The sequence below is a fragment of the Ricinus communis genome, chromosome 1 (assembly GCF_019578655.1).
Source record: "Ricinus communis isolate WT05 ecotype wild-type chromosome 1, ASM1957865v1, whole genome shotgun sequence".
NCBI classification, from domain to species: Eukaryota; Viridiplantae; Streptophyta; class Magnoliopsida; order Malpighiales; family Euphorbiaceae; genus Ricinus; species Ricinus communis.
In genome coordinates, this window is record NC_063256.1 from 8,588,275 (window position 1) to 8,606,936 (window position 18,662).

The following is an 18,662-nucleotide window of genomic DNA, read 5'->3' on the forward strand; positions in this document are numbered from 1 at the left end:
ACCCCCCAATTTTATCAACCAGAATCTTGCACGACATGAAGAAAAACCCTTGCCGACTGATACTGACCGCATCATGTCCATCAAGGCAGCGCTTCTCCACAGCGGAGGCCGCGGTTCCTCCAGCTGTGGTTTCTCCGCGACAATCGGAAAAGCTGTATCATAAACTGTCGGCTTTAGGAGCGACGGGAGGCAGTGTATCAAGGACGTTAAATGAGCACATAATGGAAGGAAAAACAATAACTAAAATAGAACTCTCTCGTTGCATTAGAGAGCTACGAAAGTATCGAAGATTCGATCACGCCTTTGAGGTCTGTACTGTACTTTTATAATTTTGGCTGTTGGTTTTCTTTTTAATTTGTTTTTTTTTTTTGAATCGTTTATTTTGAATGATGAATACACAGATAATGGAATGGATGGAGAAGCGGAAAATGAATTTTTCTTACGCAGACCGTGCAATACGATTAGATCTTATAGGAAAAGCCAGAGGTATAGCTGCAGCTGAGGATTACTTTAATGGACTTTCACCTTCTGCCAAAAATCACCACACGAGTTATGGAGCTCTTTTGAATTGTTATTGTAAGGAACTTATGTCTGATAAGGCATTAGCTCTTTTTCAAGAAATGGATGAAAAAAAGTTTCTTTACTCTTCTTTACCTTTTAACAATCTCATGTCAATGTACATGAGATTAGGCCAACCTGAGAAAGTCCCTCCTTTAGTAGATGAGATGAAGAAGAGGAAAGTTTCTCCGTGTTCTTTTACTTATAATATTTGGATGCAGAGTTATGGATGTTTGAATGATTTTCAGGGGGTAGACAGGGTTCTTCGTGAGATCGTAAATGATGGCGGTAAGGATAATTTGCAGTGGACGACTTACAGTAATTTGGCTACAATTTATCTCAAGGCTGGTATTTTTGAGAAAGCTGAATCAGCTCTTAAAAAATTAGAGGCAATAATGGGTTTTCGGAATCGGGAGGCTTATCATTTTCTGATTAGCATATATGCCGGTACTGGTAATTCAAATGAGGTCAATCGAGTGTGGGGATTGCTGAAATCAAGCTTTAATATGATTAACAATTTGAGTTACCTTGTGATGCTTCAGGCACTTGCCAAATTGAAAGATGTTGAGGGTGTTGCAAAGTGTTTCAGGGAGTGGGAATCTGGATGCACTAATTATGATATGAGGATAGCAAATGTTGCTATAAGGGTATTTCTACAGCACGACATGTATGAAGAAGCTGAATTGATATTTGATGATGCCCTTAAGAGGACTAGAGGACCTTTCTTCAAGGCTCGAGAGAGGTTTATGCTTTTCTTCTTGAAGATTCATCAGCTCGACTTGGCTTTGAAGCATATGAGAGCAGCTTTTTCTGAATCTGAGAAGCATGAGTGGAAGCCGCTTCAAGAAACAGTGAATGCGTATTTTGATTATTTCCGCACAGAGAAAGATGTTGATGGGGCTGAGAAGCTCTCCAAGATTTTGAAGCATATTAATTGTCTCAATTCCAGTGTCTACAGTTTGCTGCTTAAGACTTACATAGCTGCTGGCAAACTGGCTCCTGAGATGCGGCAGAGGCTGGAGGAAGATAATATTGAAATTAGCGATGAGCTTGAGTACTTGCTTGAAAGTGTCTGTCCCAAATGAATAACAATTATTGGGTTCTCAGAAGAAATTGTTGTCGTCAACCTTTAGAAGTTGGTTGATGTCAAATTTGATCCATCAGATGCGCAACAACCTTTTCTTTAGTCATCGAAGCAACAACCTTTCAGCGGTTAATTTGTGGATTAGACATGCTGTTTGCAAATTCTTCACTTCAACAAATTCACGGAAGAGGCCAAGAAAAAGGATAAAGAAAGAAGAAATTAGATGAAAAGAGCAATGTTTTAAATTAAAGCCAGGCGGAAAACTTTAATCACAATAATAGACATTCATCAAAAATTCATTTTCTTCTTCTTTTCCCCCTTTTCCTCAATATTTTCAAGTAAAGATTGCATCAACTTGTTATACAATGTAATTTAGTGTACGATCCAGCCTGATATGAAAAAATGCCAAATAGAATTGATATCAGTCTACACATGCCAATTTAAAATTGCTTGAACCCGTATTGATCTTCATCCTGAAACAATTCCTCGAGCTGATGACAGGGTCCCCAAATGCACACTTTTCATATTACAAGTCTGGCAGAAACATGGCATGTAGAAAGTGGAATCTAACCAAAATGCAATTAAAAAGACACATCTTCTCATCGGAACAGCCTCAGATTTCGTCCTTTAGAGTCACATTGATGATCTTTATATGAGATTTAGGCTTAAAATATTCATCTGTATCCACCTCTTCAATTTCCTGGCAAACACATCGTTCATGAACATAATTAGCAATCACAAACACAACCCTTTAGCATTAACCAGTAAACTAGATAGCAACATAATTTCCCAGAGCAAGCTTATCCAGTCAGGTATGAGATAACCCCATAATGGAGCAACATATAATTCTGATTCCACAAAGATAAAATGATTTTATGCCTATATGTTTGAGATATTGATAATTGCAGTGTAATAATGTCTCTTGGCCATAGCATCAATAAGAAAATATGATATATGAAAATGGATAGAGCGGAAAGAATGAGAATCCTACACATATAATAACTACTAGAAAGAAAACAAAGTTGTTTCACCTGAACAACATCTTCTCCTTTAACGACCCGTCCAAAAACTATCAACTTCTCAGTCAGATCCGGGATTGGTGCAGTTGTAATGAAGAGCTCAAATGTTTTCTCATCATGTTTTGCCTTGGAAGTTCCGAGCATGAATGCCTCATGCTTCAAACTGGTTGAATAACACCAAAATCCACTTATCACTAAGAACTCATAAAACATGCAATGCAGCAACCCATAGAATGGATGAAAAATGAAGGAGAAGAAATAAAATTATTGAGAGCAGAAACCTTGTATCGAGTTGACTGTAACGCTTCCCCTTCAAAGTCCAATCTTCTGCAGCCCCATGATTATCAGCATCCCCTGCTTGAATCACATAATGCTTTATGACATGACGAAAAGGCATCTGCTTGAAGTGCCCACTTTTACTGCAGAAACAATTGCAAAACGTAATCCTATGAGCAACATTCTTTCTAAGATGTTTTCATGATGTGCTACTTTCAATCTTGTCCAACCATAACATGTAAACAATGTGCTTTGAATCTTGGTTGCTCGTATTAATTGTAATATATGCACATAGATCAAAACCTTTCATTAGTGATTACTGCATAAGACTATTGATGCGACATCAAGCGCTAGCTAGGAAGTATAGATAAACCCAAACAAGGACAACATTTATGTTGCAGCCTTGCAGGATGCCGTTCTGCAGCTATCATGCATTGGTTTTAAGGAAATAGTTGATCCTTCCAGCTTTCTACATAACTAACTCACCTCCCATGCAGGAGAGGAAAAAGAAAGTTTAAACAGAGCCCCCAATGACTAGTTCTGCTAAGGAACTGCATCCACTATGCATCACACTTTCCACACCCCATCTCTTGTCAATGATGATAGCCAATAGAAGTGATCAAAATTACATGCCAAATAAAGGAGAGGCAGGAAAAAAAGAGGTTACCCATAATATGCATAGGACAAATACTTTTAATAAAGAAACCTATTCATAAAACTAAGAGACCTACGCAGCCCTAGTTTTAGCAAAAGTTATACATGTAAACAATGTGCTCTGAATCTTGGTTGCATGTATTAATTCTAATATATGCACGTAGATCAAAACCTTTCAATGGTGATTACTGCATAAGATTATTGCTGCCATATCAAGCACTAGCTAGGAAGTATAGATAAACCCAAACAAGGACAACATTTATGTTGCAGCCTTGCAGGATGCCATTCTGCAGCTATCATGCATTGAAATTAAGGAAATAGTTGATCCTTCCAGCTTTCTACATAACATAACATAACTCGCCTCCCATGCAAGAGAGGAAAAAAGAAAGTTTAAACAGAGCCCTCAATAACTAGTTATGCTAAGGAACTGCATCCACTATGCATCACACTTTCCACACCCCTCTCTTGTCAATGATGATAGTCAATAGAAGTGATCATGCCAAATAAAGGAGAGGCAGGAAAAAACGAGGATAACCATAATATGCATAGAACAAATACTTTTAATAAAGAAACCTATTCATAAAACTAAGAAACCTATGCAGCCCTAGTTTTAGCAAAATTATACATGTAAAAGAAAAATGTGATCATAGAAAAAGCATAGACCTCTAATTAATCTTTCCCAAGTATTTTCATGGTTACCCAATTTCACATTGTACCTTTACTCTCAAACCCACCATATATGATATTTATTGACCCAATAATATAGTGCAGAATTCTCCATTAAGACGAGCGATATTGCAATTAAAATGCACAGAAATAAATTACCTCCTAATGTTGGCACTCTACAATGAAAAGAGAATATGATAATTTTTGCGACATGAGCTATATATGATCCATTTTGCCAAAAGGTCAAAATAAGTGGCTATTCTAGTACTCACCACAAGTCAATGAACTTGTCAACAACATCAAAAGATCCATCCTTGAAAAGTTCCACTGTTATAAAGCCTTTGGATGTATTCAAAACCTAGTAATAAAATGAAAATACAGAAAGTTACATTACAAATCAAACCTGCAATCTCAAATAAAATGCACAGAAATTGAGAAGTGATAATACCAAAGAAAAGAAATGGGTGACCCGACTGAATTCCCATAACAATGCAATGATTCTGAAGCTGACCTCTTCAACTAAAACTAAAAGTTTGTAACTCTATAAAAGAGTTTTAGAGTACTTCGACCCTAAGCTAGTAACTGAACTCCAATAACAAAATCCCTTTTCAATACCATTTCTTTCAATAAAGATGTGTGCTTTGCATGGTACTAAATTCAGATAGGCGCCACCACCAATTAATGTATTCTCTCCAAATCTTTCAATAAAAATGGATGAGAAGCATATTAAGCTATTAGTCCAATATAGCATAGCAAGAATTCATAAAACTCACTAACCACCACCTAAAGAAAATAAAATTCACCAAAAACTATACAACATAGTTTCTTGTCACATTTCCTGTAGAAAAACTATAGATACCAACAATAATAGCTGTAATGTTTAACCCCATATTGATAAAGCTCCAATACTTGTACACCCATAAACCAACATAACACAATAGCAATGCTCACCCTGGCAAAATGCTTTCAATAGAAAACAAGTAAAAGAAGTTAAGTGGCTAAGCCCAAGCTTAAAAAAGAAAAGGACATACTGCATATTTTGGGAGATCAGACTTCTTTGTTCTCGCAAAAGCATTGTCACCCTACATCACCACAAAAAAGCTAAAATCTGATAAGGAAAAATCAACCTTATAAAAAAACTAAAAAAATAAATACGTAAAACTAGTTAAGAAATATATGCACAAGTAGAGGTTTTCTTGTTCATAGGGAAATTACTGATATATCTTCAAAACCTAGAAAAGAAGAAATGGATAAGGTTGCTAATTAGATATAACCTCAAAGCCTGAGTTGACACTTTCAGATTGGAGTCTTGACCTAAAAACAAGTTATAAATATAATTTTTATTCCAATTATGGAAAATTTACAATAAATAAATAAAAATCAGAGAACAAAACAAACCTTAAGGACCAGTGTCTGTATGTAGAATACAAGAAAAAGAGAGATAATAAAATAATTAATGAGCAAAGGATTATAGTAACGGGGCTTATTCGACTCGGTGCTTTCTTCTTTTTGCTTTGTAGCAGAAGTGCTTGAGGTTTGATCCTTGCCATCTTTAACAACACTCCAGAATACAAATACAACCTGAAAAATTTACAATTCAAAAACTATATCAAGTAAACACAGTCTTTTGGATTTCAAAATTGAGATTCAAGATCTATATTTCATGATTAAACCAAACAGATTAATTCTTTTATAATTTAATTTTAAGTCGAGTTTACCTGTTCGTGCGATTACTTGACGGTTTTGTTGATATTGTAACTTTCTGGTGGAAATGGATGATTTCTTCTTCTTTCTTTTTTGGTTTTAAATTTTCGATTTCAGTTCTACTCTTTAATATCCTTATTTTCTTTTTCTTTTTTTTTTCTTCTCGTTTATTATTTTCAAAGATTTCAGCGCTTTATTGGGCCGGGTTAAAATCCAATTAATTCGCGCCTCAAGGCCTGCTATTATTTATTGAACCGGGTTTGAAGCCCGATTATAGCGTTTAATAAATAGCGCAGCCCGCCGGCTAGCGAATTATCAGGGATTTGCTATTTGGAACTTTGACTGGTAAGGAAAACATTGGATTAAGATTCTGTCCGATAATTCAACACGACAGCCGATATTTGTATAATTTCAATTTTTAATTTAAAATTAATAGCTAAGATCTATTATTTAATAAAAAATTATCTAATTTCAAATTTAAATTCAATAAAATATTAAATATTTCAAATATAAATATCACCTATCGTATTTAATTTATATATAAAAATATTACAATTTAAAAATATTAATTAAATCATTTTAGTCAAATTGATATATTATCTGACACAAATGATCCATTATCTTATTACGGCATTTTCAATGGTATCCTTATTTTAAAGAATAATATTTATATATAATAGAAAATATTTAGAAAAAGTTTAAAAATATAAATATACTATTTTCAAATTTATTTCTATACAACTTATTAATTTTAGTTTTTTATTTGTTTTATTTTTAATAATAAAAATAAAATATATAAGAATTTATAATATTTTATATTCAAAAAATTGAAATAAATTCATTAAAATGATTCTCGTAAAATAACTTTTTAACAGAAAAGAAAAGGAATTGACTTACGAATCGAGTGCATTAGATATGTTCTGTTTACCGATTGAATCCACAGGGATCCGGCCGGTTTGGCATTAATCCATGACGATTGTTCTTTTTATTACTAAAATGTCCAATTCTTGTTTTAGCAGCTCTGCAATAATTAACAAAAAATAAAAATAAAAAGTAAAACGAACTCTTGAACCTTCATACATAATACATGATCTTAACCTTAACAAGCCCTGCTCTATTTTTTGGCAATGCAAAAAGTAGCAGCAACTCAAACATGATCTAACCTTAGAACATGTAAATTCCATTTTTGCGTATTTTTATCAAAATTTGCTAAACTTCATCCCCGACTCTGCGTATTTGCCATCATACACGTCGTTAAACACATTAGTGGAAGCATCTCACAAGAACTCCAAATCTTCCTGTTGTTCCAGGACTATGGATGCCACACCAAGTCTATATGTTGAAGATCTCAAGTTCCTGACGAGGACATATATTTCCTTCCTCCTTTGCTGCACAGAGATCTCATTCCACTGCTTCTCCCTTAAACGAGCTAACAAAACAGCTTCACAAAGGGCCTCCGCCACTGGCTTCTTGCTGCAGTACGTCATTTGATTTCACAATGAGAGAAATAATCACATCACATGGTCTCTGAAAAGAGAAAAGAAAATATTTGCATATAACAAGATATCATCATAACCAACCTTCCTCGAACAAATCCTGTCGTCACAAAACCAATGGGCCATCGATAAGATTCTCTAGCAATAGCATTTTCTGGTAACTGGAGCTCCCACCTACCAGAAGATTGCTCTTTGAAGTATGAGCTCCCGTAAGACTGGGGAATTTGAAATCCAGCCTCATTTCTTTCTGACCTGAAGCATGTGCCAAGTCTATTAGATAACATCAGAATCATAACTCAATAAGACTCATGGACCCTAAGAACCCCAATAATATTTGTTTCCCTCTTAAGTTAAACGGTCTTTAAACAGCCCTTACTAGAGCATGCACACTCCATTAGTTGCCCCACTCAGATTCCCAAAAGATACAAGATACTTGCACAAGTATCTTGAAAATCAGAGAGAGATTTGATCGATTACACTTGTAAATTATAGATCCGTAACACAATTATAATCCAGAGATAATAAGTAGATGATCAAGCAGAACTCAGATTTTCAAAGTAACAAGTAAACCATCAATAAGAAAAAACGAGATTTAGATAAAATACCTGGAAGTCCACAATGATAAATCACCAAGACAAGGTGCACATATAACTGCTCCCTCCTCAAAAACACCTTCCTTACATGCATGGAGCAGAACCCTAACAAAACATAATTTACAATCATAAGTGATTTGGTTAATCCCATTTTGAAGGCTGTCATGCTTGCTTTCCTCCATCATTAACTCCATAATCCTCATCTTCCCCTTTGGAACTTGAGGAAATAAAAGTAATTGATCACCACTAATTTCATTCAAGAAATCAGCCAATACGCCTGATGTCCTTGCTACAATTCCATCAAATGCGTTGCCATCAACGCTGAGTGATGATGTTATGCCCCTATCCCCGCACATGGAGTTTGACAACAGTTTGCATTCAATCATGTCCTTTGCATTACAAACTGCAGCACCTTGCAATGCCCTGCACTCCTCGTTAACAGCAGTGCGGATACTATTCCATGGTGGTGGAATGGGCACTTTCAAGGGTCTTATAGCAGGAGGCAGTTGTTCTGCTTTTTGGTCTAGCGCAGTAAGTGCAGTTTCCATAGAAGACAAGTATGCTCTACTGTCAGGAAATTCTGAAGGGAAGACTGGCAAACCGACCTGCAAAAAAAAAAATTGGCATGCATGGTTTTGAAACATCCTTGACCCTTACCCTCCAAAATAAAAATGCACACTTGTTAAATAAACATACTTCACATGCAATCCATCGCTTCTCTCTTTGACCTATTGCATGAGCTCCCTTGGAGATGAAAGAAACCCAGAAAACCCTCACCCAGGATAAAGGGATTATCATTGACCATCTGGAAGATGAGGAACAATAATCAGATACTAAAGGGGACACATAGCTATCTTTTGCCAAGAAGTCATCATCGTACATATCTGACAAATCAGTGCCATTAAAAGAATGAACCAATTCAATCTAAATCCATTCAGAAGTCATGCAATGCAGAATGGAAGCGTTACAAGTATTTGACAGCTAAAGCCTGCGGAAAACCTTTGCTCTTCAGAACTTACCTTCTCATGTCCAAATAAATAAATAAATAAATAAGCTATTTTAGATATTAATTTTACATACATTGTCCATGTACTGTGGTTCAAACGGGAAGAAGTGGGAGAGAGGGTAGGATGGACTTTGGCTCCCATTCTTCAAGTGAATAAATTTTCAATGCAATATATTTATATACAGATGAAGTACTAGAGTAAATTCTTCAATTGCGTAAAAACAGTTATAGAAAAGGCAAATGTGCATGTGCAGTCAAGATGCTAAAGCGAGAATTGCAGTATTTAATTTAAACCAAATTACATGAAGAAGATATTAAGCCTAGTAAAAAGGATTACCCCATGAATGAACCTATTTGATTATTGTTTTTGAGAAGCATAATAGGACAATGTCTTGAACCCTGAGTCTCAGTTGAAGAATTTAGTATTCCTGATTGTGAAGCATCAAGGAAAATATAATCCATCCGCAGATCATGTTTTTCTAAAGAAAGAGCATTCTCTTCCACTGGAGGGGTTACTCTGCTGCTGGCATCCCACAGAGTCCTCTTGTCAAAGAAACTGCTATCCTCTTCAGCTTTTGAACATGATGGTGAATATAACTCCTTAATCTCTTCCGAACCTCTAGATATAGTAACATCCTTTCCATGTTCATATTCTGATGCATAATTTTCAACAGTAGGAGCTGCGACGGGAACATCAGTAACCCTTTTCTCAGGTACTCGAGGATCCTTGACAGTAAAAGACAAAACTGCACGAGAAGAAACGTTGTCACAGTTTGCCTCTTCAAGAGCACATTGCATAGGCTGCCAAGAATTCTTTGAGTTACTGCACGAGCAAGCACCATTAGCCATTGTTAACTTCTAACATTGGTCCCTTAAGATTTAGTTACATCTTAATTGGCTCACCAAGAATCTGGATGTAATATCTTTTGAAGAAGTTGAAATGCCTTTGATCCCATCACCTCTAATTTGGCAAGTTGACCTTCAAGTGAAAAACAATTGATCAAGATGCCACTCTCATTCATCTGAAAGATAAGACAAATAACTAAGACAATCACATATCAAGAGAGCACAAACAAATAAAAGAATTTACTTCTGCAGAAAATAATATTCTTTAATTCTTAGCAAAATAAATGCATAGAACAGTAAATTATATTCTAGGGTAACATGGTTAACCAACTTAAAACAAATGATAATTTTAATAAAATGAAAAAGAAGGAAACGCGTGAATACAAAGGGAGAATGATGTGCATATGGTCAAATAGTATTAGAAACAATCTGAGGTTTAAGAGGAACAGGACTTCCTGGAAACCCTTAGTTGCTTAGGGAGGTCAAGTCAGTAAATGTAAACCAATTTAGCCACAATAAAATTTGGTAAGTATGATTATCATGCACAACAAAAGCATATACCAGTTTCTGACAAGCAAATTTTAGAGAATTATATCCCTCGCTAAAAGCTGAAGCATGAATCCACACCCAAAGCTGGCGATGAGAAGAACGAGATTCAGAACTTTGTGGCTCGTTACATCCACCACCGCCAAAAGGTCGCCACATATAGGTCACAGGGGCTATCAGCTGAGAAATGGGAGCTCCAATATGATGAAGCTGCAGGAACAAACAAAGAAGTTGCATATCCACATCCTTAAATTATCATTCTCCCAGGAAACAATTGCAGTGGCATAGCCTACCATGGCTGACCCATAGATAGAACCAGAAAGAACGGCATTGATAATTTCCTCAGATTGAGCTGATGGAGAAGGCTCCAGCACCATCTTTAATACTGACATTAATGAATCCTGGAATTCACATATAAGAATTATACAAAAATAAATCTAATTAGATCATAAATCCTAAAAGCGTAAATAGCTAAACCGTGGAACATATATATCATATATGGATCATTAGCTTCATTTATAGGAAAAATAAGGAGTGAAGATACAAAACTAAATTATACAAAGAAAAGATAACGCCTGCCTCTGGAGCCTCCAACTGAACAGCAGAATAATAGCTTGCATCATGAAGAACAGCTCCGTGCTTGTACCATTTCAGTAGAGCCCTAGACCCCCTTCCCCTGCTCAATACAACTCGCTCTTGTCAATGGACGTATAATTGTAGACATCGTTTGCAATAAACGTGTAAACTTCAATTGAACTGAGTTATTGCACGCACACACACATATATATAATAATAATAATAATAATAATAATAATAATAATAATAATAATAAGAAGAAGAAGAAGAGTTTAGGAATCAATTGATAAGTTTAAAGCAGCAGAAAAACGGCAACGTTACCTGCCCTGTAAACCTAGAGGAAGATGGAAACCCCAAAGCTTTGTCATAGTAAATCGCTTAGCATGCCAAACATGCGTCCTCAGTCTCTTCGTTCCATCACCTGAAGTAGTAAAACCACTTTCAGGATTCTTTCTAAGTTCAACTCCCCTTCGAATATGACGCGGAGGAACCGTTTCATCAGAAACCGCAGCAGCATTGCTTCTATCAGCAACTCCTACTCCTAATTTCCTCTTTTTTCTATATCTCTTCTTAGCAACTTTATTATCATACGCGCTAGTTCTTCTCCTCTTGCTTCTTCGAGAACGGAAATCGTTGTTTAATCTGCTTGATACAATTGAATAAAGAGTCTCGAGCTCGGAAGCCCGGGATTCTGCGAATTTCTGCACATTTATTTTTCGTGGCGGATTTGCTGATACTTGACTTCTTTTGCTTCCGTCGCCAGTCATGGGAAAAGTGTTACCTTCAGGCTAATGATGATACTTCTGCGATACCTTAGGTTTCGCCCTTATAAGAGCGCGGCAGCGGGATGCAGCCGACGGCTGTCTACTTTTAAAATCGTACTGCTGGGCCTCGCTGCTTCTATCTGTAGAAGCGCACCGTATATATTAACAGTGATTTGCTCCAACTGAATCGAGTCAGTCACTTTCACCGCCACCAATGTGTCAAGATCTTGGGCTTCGACGCTCCAAAGTTCAGACAATTCTTTTATAGCCCATGCGAATTCTTGCTTTTTTATATTTTTTTTGGTAAAAATAGTAAAATCTAAATAATATTATTTACTACTCCAATTAAGTTAAATTAAATAGTCATGATACACATCCTACCGTTATTTGTCTTAATTTTTACCCATTTAGATGATCCATATTATTTTTATTTATTCTAATTTTTATCTATTTTAATGTGATTATACAGGCAAAAGTTTTAGTATTTTCTTAAATAAAATTGTAGTTCAGGGAAAAACTATATTAAATGAGATTGCGCATTCAGCTGGTGCAATGAAAACATTTCAAGAGACTTAATCCGATAGTATTATATTAGACAATTTTAAGAGCCAACAGTAAAATTCACATCCCAAACAGTATCTTTGTTCCCAAAAGTATATATATATATAAACAGCCTCCATTCTCATTTGATGGATTTTGAATTTATAGCACATAAGAGAAAAAGAGTTTACCAATTCTATCCCGGTAATTTAATTCATTTTGGGGTATTGATATACCTTTAGTTACCTTTTTAATTCCAACTTTAAAAAAAAAAAAAAAAGAACAAGTAAACTATATTTTCTAGAGAAAAGGATTTAACAGAAATTCACACTTTCACAAACAGGATGGCTCAAAGCAATGCCAATCCTGAATATATTCACTGTCTTGTACAATTTTCTTTCACCGATTCTTTGTAAACAGAGGCATTTTTGCTGCAAATGCGCTTTAGGCAGGATCAGCCAAGAATGACAAAAGTTTATAAAAACTCATTACAAAAGTGAGAATAAACTAACAACCAAAATTCTAATAAAAAAATCTAATGCTGTGGTAGTGATCAAAGTACAAAACTAAGTAGTACAACCCTCCCTCCATAGTACAATCTTCACACTCGTACTGATATCATATCCTAGAGATTGTCCATTGCCATTGGTGTAAACTGGTTACTTTTTGGTCTGGCAATTCTATATACCACAAAAACTGAGATGCACATCGCAACTACTGAAAATAGAAGGGAAAAGGCACTGGCAACATCTCCTGAGCCGCCTGGTGCAGATGTGCTCAGTGTTGAACTGCCAGCAGAGAATTCTAGAGGTACCCAATCGCAGTTGACAGAATAGTGACCAGATCCATGCCATGGATTTTTATCAACTGGATACCAGAATGCAACAGACATCTTGCTAGATCCGCCAATCGTAAACTGTGCGTCCTGCAAAAGTTAGAGAAAAGAACTCATTGAAGCTCTGCTGCTGCTGCAAGGTAATGTTAACAATATATGCTTTAATTGAAGTATTAGTACAGGAAATGACTTATAATATAAAATGGAGCAAGAAAGCTCAATGATGACTGCAAAAAGTAACTAGAAAGTAAATTGCAGAGATTCTCTTAGCTGCTACTGATACAATATCGACCAATAATAACTATGAACTAACAGCATGACCTTGTTCTTCCTAGCAGACCCCCTAGTTACAGTTCAAAGTCACGATATACTCTCCTCAACAAGCAACCAAATGAGCAATAGATGAGGCAAGCAATTCCAAATATGGGTTAAAAATCAACTCCGAATGCATGAATTAAACCTCAAAATCTCTCCTTATTTTACCACAGTAACCAGAAATCCTAGTATAGCAGATAGGTTACAACCTGTTGGAGACGATCCATGGTTCTTAAAGGCCTGGAGAATTCAAAATAATATGTGCCCTTTTGACCATCTGAAGCATAAGGACTGTCTTCCTCCACAAAACCTGCCAGAGATGATTAAAAAGATTTTATCATAGACAAGAAAGTTATCAATTTAAACGAAAACAGAAATAATGATAAAGGAATGTGAATGAAAGTATGCAAAAAAGTCATCCATTTGAGAATATAAAAACAGACTGAAGAAGAATGGTGATACAGAGACCAAGGTGAAACTTCTATGTCCCAAAGTCAATGTTGTTATCGTCAAAGTTAATAAAGAGAAATTAAATCTAAATGTTCTTCTGCTTTTTAGCACCCTATCATAAACCCTATGAAATTTGGGCCAGGTACCCATGATGAGAACCGCCCTGTATAACACAATTATCATTAACAATAATAATTCATACCAATATGTGTTGAACTTCATCTTTATGAAAAGCAAGAAATAAACGCACATAACACTAGTTAATGGCAATTCAGAAAACAAAGGGAAATAAGTCTCACTCCCTTTTTTGGAATTGCCAAGTGGAGTTCAGCTCAACATTTAAGTTGTCAAAAAAAATTCTAGTATATTTGGTTTATAATGTGATTAGAATAGTAAGTATGCATGTAACTATGATCTAAGGCATGGTCTAACTTTAAGTCTTAGTAATCTAATTGAAAACCTTCATTAACCACTGCACTTCTGACACATGGCAACATAAGTATCACTAAGCATACACAACAGAAGCATGTTATTGGATATTGTAAAACAGTCAATTTTATATAGAATACAAGTGAGTGTCTGCAGAGTATATGCTCATGTCAGGTGTGGATCATTTGGTTGATTAACACTCTCATGCACATATTCCTCTCAATTGTATAACACCAAAATTTGCTTATGATTTCTTTTATGATCAAGCTACAGTTAATCGCATGTGAATATCAGTAATTTCCATTTTTGATAGATGAGATGTATGCGTATATACATGGATATACAGATAGAGAGAGCCAGAGAGTCACCTGAGAGGACATTGAAGGTAGTGTGCCACCATGCCCCTTTCCAGTTATTTTGCGCACTAGAATCATTTCCTAACAAGTGAAATGAGTATTCTTTAATAATTTAATAGTTACTTGCCTGCATTTAGGAGTATCAATGAACCAAACGACTAGTGAGCTATTTGGATCTTGACTCGCAAAAGATACGGCATTCAACGAGGCTAAAGTGGAGTCAGCTCAAATTTTTTTATATTCTAAAATAGATATGTTTTTATATTACTTAACAAAGAAGCTAACTACCCAAATTTATTTAAAATTTAATATAGATATGTTTTATATTACTTAACATATGTATTAATGGCTTGTCAAATTTTCCTTTTTACCATAAACATGTAAGTGTAACAATAAAACGCCAATTTTAGGTCACTCAGGTTTATTTGGGCTTTAATGTGAAATCAATTACAAATTTGACTTGAATTTTTTTTGTTTATGATGATCAAGTCAAGTATCTATAGTACGACGGTTCTGGATTGAGTTGAAGTCCAATTTGAAGCTTCAAGTATTCAAGTCAAGTTAGAGTCGTGCACTATTGTTGACTCGATTCAACTTGGTTATAGCATTACTACCACCAGAGAGTTGGCTGAAAAAACAAATAGAAACATATACAGGAATAGTATGATAGCTAATTTAATACAATTACAATTAAAGTGGAAGTTTAACTAGAGGACAGGCAGAGATATTTGTTATTAAGCAATCCAAAGCACAAAGATTAACAGTTTAAGGCTCGCAATGGCTGAAAAGCAAGGGCAAAGGCAGCAAGAAGATTAAAAGGAGTATTAAAGAGCTCGAGTTGAGTTGATTTGCATTAGAGAGCTTGAATAAGGACTATCCTAAAGGACCAATGAGAAGATAAAAACTTTAAAAAAATGACGGTAAAACTTTCAAAATGGATTAAGCATCCAGAAATCCTAAAAGAATATTTAACATTAAGGATGAAATGATTAAATTAAGATCTTTGTAGAAGTGCTTGGACTAATTTCCAGTATCTTAAAAGCATGAAATAGACAATATCAGAAAAAGGAAATATTTGACTTCTAGCAGATTCTATGCCACCTTCATAGTGTCCTCTGTTGCTTTGTTTAGTCCCTTGTCCCACTTTTTATTTTTATTCCTTAAATGTAGTTCCGTCATTATCCCACAAACATGTTTCATTTGCATTAAAAGAAAAGCTATAATAGAATAATTTAAAGCTAGAAATTACCTGAAGGACCAATTCCATCAATGTATCTACAGTGTGGATTCCATGCATAAAGATCAACCAAATGGCCAAACCTGTCCACAAAAGCATGATAAAGAAACATAAAAAAGAAGCTAAGCGAATTACGCAAGCATCCACCATCATAAACATCCCATTCCATTGTACTTCATTATTTTGATCGTCAAGTCCTTGAAACTTGTATTACCTGTCACCACCATTTCCATCTCTGTTGTCTATTGGATTCCCACCATAGAGCCGTCCTGGAATAGCGTTTCCAATTGAAAAATGCATAATGTCGACTTCATGGCCTTTGCAAGTTTTGCTTGTGCAAGCATCAGGCCCTTCCCCACAACCGCCCATCTAACAACACAAATTTCCTCAGATTAATTAAAAACCAATAAATACAATCCTACCATTGCAACAACAACAGCCACACTGCAATCAGTAAAGCCACTTACATTGTGATAGGTGGCATGATCACCAATTTGAAACATGAGGGCCACAGATGGGCATTTATTATTAGTGCTGCAATAAAGATCAATCCAATTAAATCCTTGCAAAACAGTAAGTCAAAGCAGAAAGCATCTTCCACATAACAAATAGACAGCAAAACCTTATATGATAAAGGAAACGCACAAATTAGTCCCCTTAAAACCAAATCTTAATATGCCTTTATGGACGATGTCAAATCATCATACTTTCTTTAAAGATAGAATCAGATAGCTACTCAATTCATCTATATACTTACTACTTAACATGCATGTTGATTTTCTATTTTGAATATTCTTTTCAAGGAAAAAAAAACACTTACCCTTTTGTGTAAGCATAGTCCCCATCAACTTGCAACAAGAAAAACACATCCTTACCATCGTGCAAGGCCTATCGGAAAATAAGTAAAATAATTCTTAAAACTGTACCCAGAAGAACACTTATAATTCAAATATTAAAGATTTTTGAATCGAAACCTAACCTTAACGGTCATTTTTCCACCTTTATACTCTTTATCGTCATCCGGGTCAAGAGCAGGAAGGAGAGAGAACTCAAAGCCGTCAATGTCCTTCCAATCATCGGCGTTACCGTCGAGGGTGATGAGTCCGGGTCTGAACTCAGCTTGTAGTTGGATCCCAGAGTCCGAGTCGCAGCTCCACTCACCCGACTCCTGGTGTGAGCTGGCCCACCCGATCAGAAGGGAGCCTAGGACCAGTAGCACCAACTGCAGTGTAACTCGAACCATTGTAAAAGATGAGAAGTTTCCTTGGCGAACAAAGGCGGTGGTGTTGGTTTGGTGCGTGTGTTTTGGCCTGCATTACTTTGGCCAAACCTTAACTCAGCTTGTGGAATAAATTCGTGATTGACTTTTAGTTATTTAAATAAATAAATAAGAAAAAGAACATTTGGTAAATAGTTTGCCATTGTACTAATCTTTATCACGTTTTGTACTACTCTAAAGAAGCATGGTGGTGCCTTCTTTGTAAATTGACACTCTCTTATTAATTCCATTAATATGAAAAATAAAATAGATGTAATTGTAAAAATATAAATTTTGGGCCAAACAAAACATATAATATAAAATTCGTAAAATATAATATATTTAAATTTAAATTTATAAAATAAAGCTGATGGTTTACATTTTATTTATTTATTTATTTATATGCTTCGATCAACTTTCAAGTATTAAAATTAAATCCATTTTGTAAGTTTGGGCAGAGACAAGCTGCTGGCCTCTAGTGCTTAGAATAGACAAATCATAAATTGATAGTGTCAGTTATAACTGTTTAACTAATTTATTTTAAATAAGATGAACCTATTAGATAAATTATAAATTTTAATTTATGTATTTCATTTAAGATTATACAAGTTTTTCCAGATTTTTATAAATTATATTTTAAAATTGCATGTGTAAGAAAGTTAAAATTAACATATAAAACTACAAATATAGTTACCATATAATCATAAAAATTAATAAGATAATATAACAGCATTATTCTATCATCTGTAACATAATTATTCTCTATTTTGTTAGAGAATAAACTTTATGAGTGTTTAATATGAAAAAAACCATTTATATTAATTTTAAATTTTTTTTTATCAATTTATTAATTTCAGAATTTAAACTATACTAATCTAAATTTAAACCTGTTTGAAATTGACAGCTAGAGCCCCCAACATGAGCTCCTTGTGGTCGTATCATGCGACAGGTATACAACTGAAATCTCTTTGTACGAGCCGCCAGGCCCGCCGCCTTCGAAATGTGACTATTGTACGAAACAATTACCCCAGCCCAGGGAAAAACCAAAAAAAGAAAAGGAGTTGTACGATTCCTTGCGCGGACGGATTGTACATTGCCACGTATGTCATTGCGTAAGGGAAACCATTTTTTATGTGAAAGTGTTTTTAGTTTTAATCTTTATTTTATTTTAATTTTAATTTTATATTTTAGAAATTAAGTAAATTGATATTTTTAAGCAATAACTTTTTAAAAATAGTTTATAAAAAAAATTAAGTTATATTAAAAATAAAGAATCTGTTTTTAATATTTATTTTAATAAGAATTCATTAGTGTTAAAATATTCAGAGTTAATACATCTTACAAGAGAGACAAAAATATATTTAGATAATTATTTTTTTTATTTAAAATTATAAAAAAATACACATAAACAACTCTCTAAAATAAATTCGTAAAATGTATCCCATTAATTGTAA

The 18,662-nt window shown here is 34.8% G+C and overlaps 4 protein-coding genes across 6 annotated transcripts; 1 reads left to right on the top strand and 3 right to left on the bottom strand.

Annotated features, from left to right (window-relative positions):
* The first annotated feature begins 35 nt into the window (after positions 1-35).
* LOC8267325 (pentatricopeptide repeat-containing protein At1g02370, mitochondrial) lies at positions 36-1,956 on the top strand. Its single transcript, XM_002515219.4, has 2 exons — positions 36-308; positions 402-1,956. Exons 1-2 carry the CDS (start codon positions 36-38, stop codon positions 1,641-1,643), a joined length of 1,515 nt encoding a protein of 504 aa, XP_002515265.1. The 3' UTR covers positions 1,644-1,956.
* LOC8267324 (peptidyl-prolyl cis-trans isomerase CYP21-4) lies at positions 1,927-6,135 on the bottom strand. The gene is made up of 8 exons (XM_015716854.3): positions 5,976-6,135; positions 5,656-5,838; positions 5,532-5,571; positions 5,289-5,339; positions 4,530-4,615; positions 2,943-3,080; positions 2,674-2,824; positions 1,927-2,342 (listed from the first exon to the last, which is right to left on the bottom strand). Exons 2-8 carry the CDS (start codon positions 5,805-5,807, stop codon positions 2,256-2,258), a joined length of 705 nt encoding a protein of 234 aa, XP_015572340.1. The 5' UTR covers positions 5,808-5,838; positions 5,976-6,135; the 3' UTR covers positions 1,927-2,255.
* Positions 6,136-7,015: 880 nt separating this feature from the next.
* Positions 7,016-12,018, bottom strand: LOC8267323 (ribonucleases P/MRP protein subunit POP1). Of its 3 annotated transcripts, none has more exons than XM_048376928.1 (10): positions 11,346-12,018; positions 11,028-11,124; positions 10,742-10,849; positions 10,530-10,658; positions 9,960-10,078; positions 9,394-9,879; positions 8,747-8,855; positions 8,063-8,655; positions 7,542-7,709; positions 7,016-7,434 (listed from the first exon to the last, which is right to left on the bottom strand). In XM_048376928.1, the coding sequence occupies exons 1-10, from the start codon at positions 11,789-11,791 to the stop codon at positions 7,239-7,241; spliced, it is 2,451 nt and encodes an 816-aa protein (XP_048232885.1). In that variant the 5' UTR covers positions 11,792-12,018; the 3' UTR covers positions 7,016-7,238. The 3 variants fall into 3 exon arrangements, with proteins under 3 accessions (XP_048232885.1, XP_002515263.1, XP_025012456.1); XM_002515217.4 differs by having other exon boundaries at positions 10,464-10,658; positions 11,346-12,017; XM_025156688.2 differs by lacking the exon at positions 11,346-12,018 and having other exon boundaries at positions 10,464-10,658; positions 11,008-11,124.
* Positions 12,019-12,641: 623 nt separating this feature from the next.
* LOC8267322 lies at positions 12,642-17,306 on the bottom strand. Its single transcript, XM_002515216.4, has 8 exons — positions 16,930-17,306; positions 16,771-16,838; positions 16,418-16,484; positions 16,165-16,319; positions 15,963-16,033; positions 14,726-14,794; positions 13,688-13,788; positions 12,642-13,253 (listed from the first exon to the last, which is right to left on the bottom strand). Exons 1-8 carry the CDS (start codon positions 17,191-17,193, stop codon positions 12,954-12,956), a joined length of 1,095 nt encoding a protein of 364 aa, XP_002515262.1. The 5' UTR covers positions 17,194-17,306; the 3' UTR covers positions 12,642-12,953.
* Between the last annotated feature and the right edge of the window lie 1,356 nt (positions 17,307-18,662).

What these genes read in the sequence shown, in the direction of transcription:
- LOC8267325 (XM_002515219.4), top strand. Translation starts at nt 36, where the DNA reads ATGAAGAAAAACCCTTGCCGACTGATACTGACCGCATCATGTCCATCA. An exon ending in GATTCGATCACGCCTTTGAG is followed by an intron (nt 309 to 401) that starts GTCTGTACTGTA and finishes ATGAATACACAG; the next exon opens with ATAATGGAATGGATGGAGAA.
- LOC8267324 (XM_015716854.3), bottom strand. Translation starts at nt 5,807, where the DNA reads ATGGCAAGGATCAAACCTCAAGCACTTCTGCTACAAAGCAAAAAGAAG. An exon ending in TACAGACACTGGTCCTTAAG is followed by an intron (nt 5,572 to 5,655) that starts GTTTGTTTTGTT and finishes ACTTGTTTTTAG; the next exon opens with GTCAAGACTCCAATCTGAAA. An exon ending in AAGGAGAAGATGTTGTTCAG is followed by an intron (nt 2,343 to 2,673) that starts GTGAAACAACTT and finishes TGTGTTTGCCAG; the next exon opens with GAAATTGAAGAGGTGGATAC.
- LOC8267323 (XM_002515217.4), bottom strand. Translation starts at nt 11,791, where the DNA reads ATGACTGGCGACGGAAGCAAAAGAAGTCAAGTATCAGCAAATCCGCCA. An exon ending in CTATCTATGGGTCAGCCATG is followed by an intron (nt 10,659 to 10,741) that starts GTAGGCTATGCC and finishes TTGTTCCTGCAG; the next exon opens with CTTCATCATATTGGAGCTCC. An exon ending in AATTTGCTTGTCAGAAACTG is followed by an intron (nt 10,079 to 10,463) that starts GTATATGCTTTT and finishes CTTATCTTTCAG; the next exon opens with ATGAATGAGAGTGGCATCTT.
- LOC8267322 (XM_002515216.4), bottom strand. Translation starts at nt 17,193, where the DNA reads ATGGTTCGAGTTACACTGCAGTTGGTGCTACTGGTCCTAGGCTCCCTT. An exon ending in GACTATGCTTACACAAAAGG is followed by an intron (nt 16,485 to 16,770) that starts GTAAGTGTTTTT and finishes TCTTTATTGCAG; the next exon opens with CACTAATAATAAATGCCCAT. An exon ending in GATGGAAATGGTGGTGACAG is followed by an intron (nt 16,034 to 16,164) that starts GTAATACAAGTT and finishes TTTTGTGGACAG; the next exon opens with GTTTGGCCATTTGGTTGATC.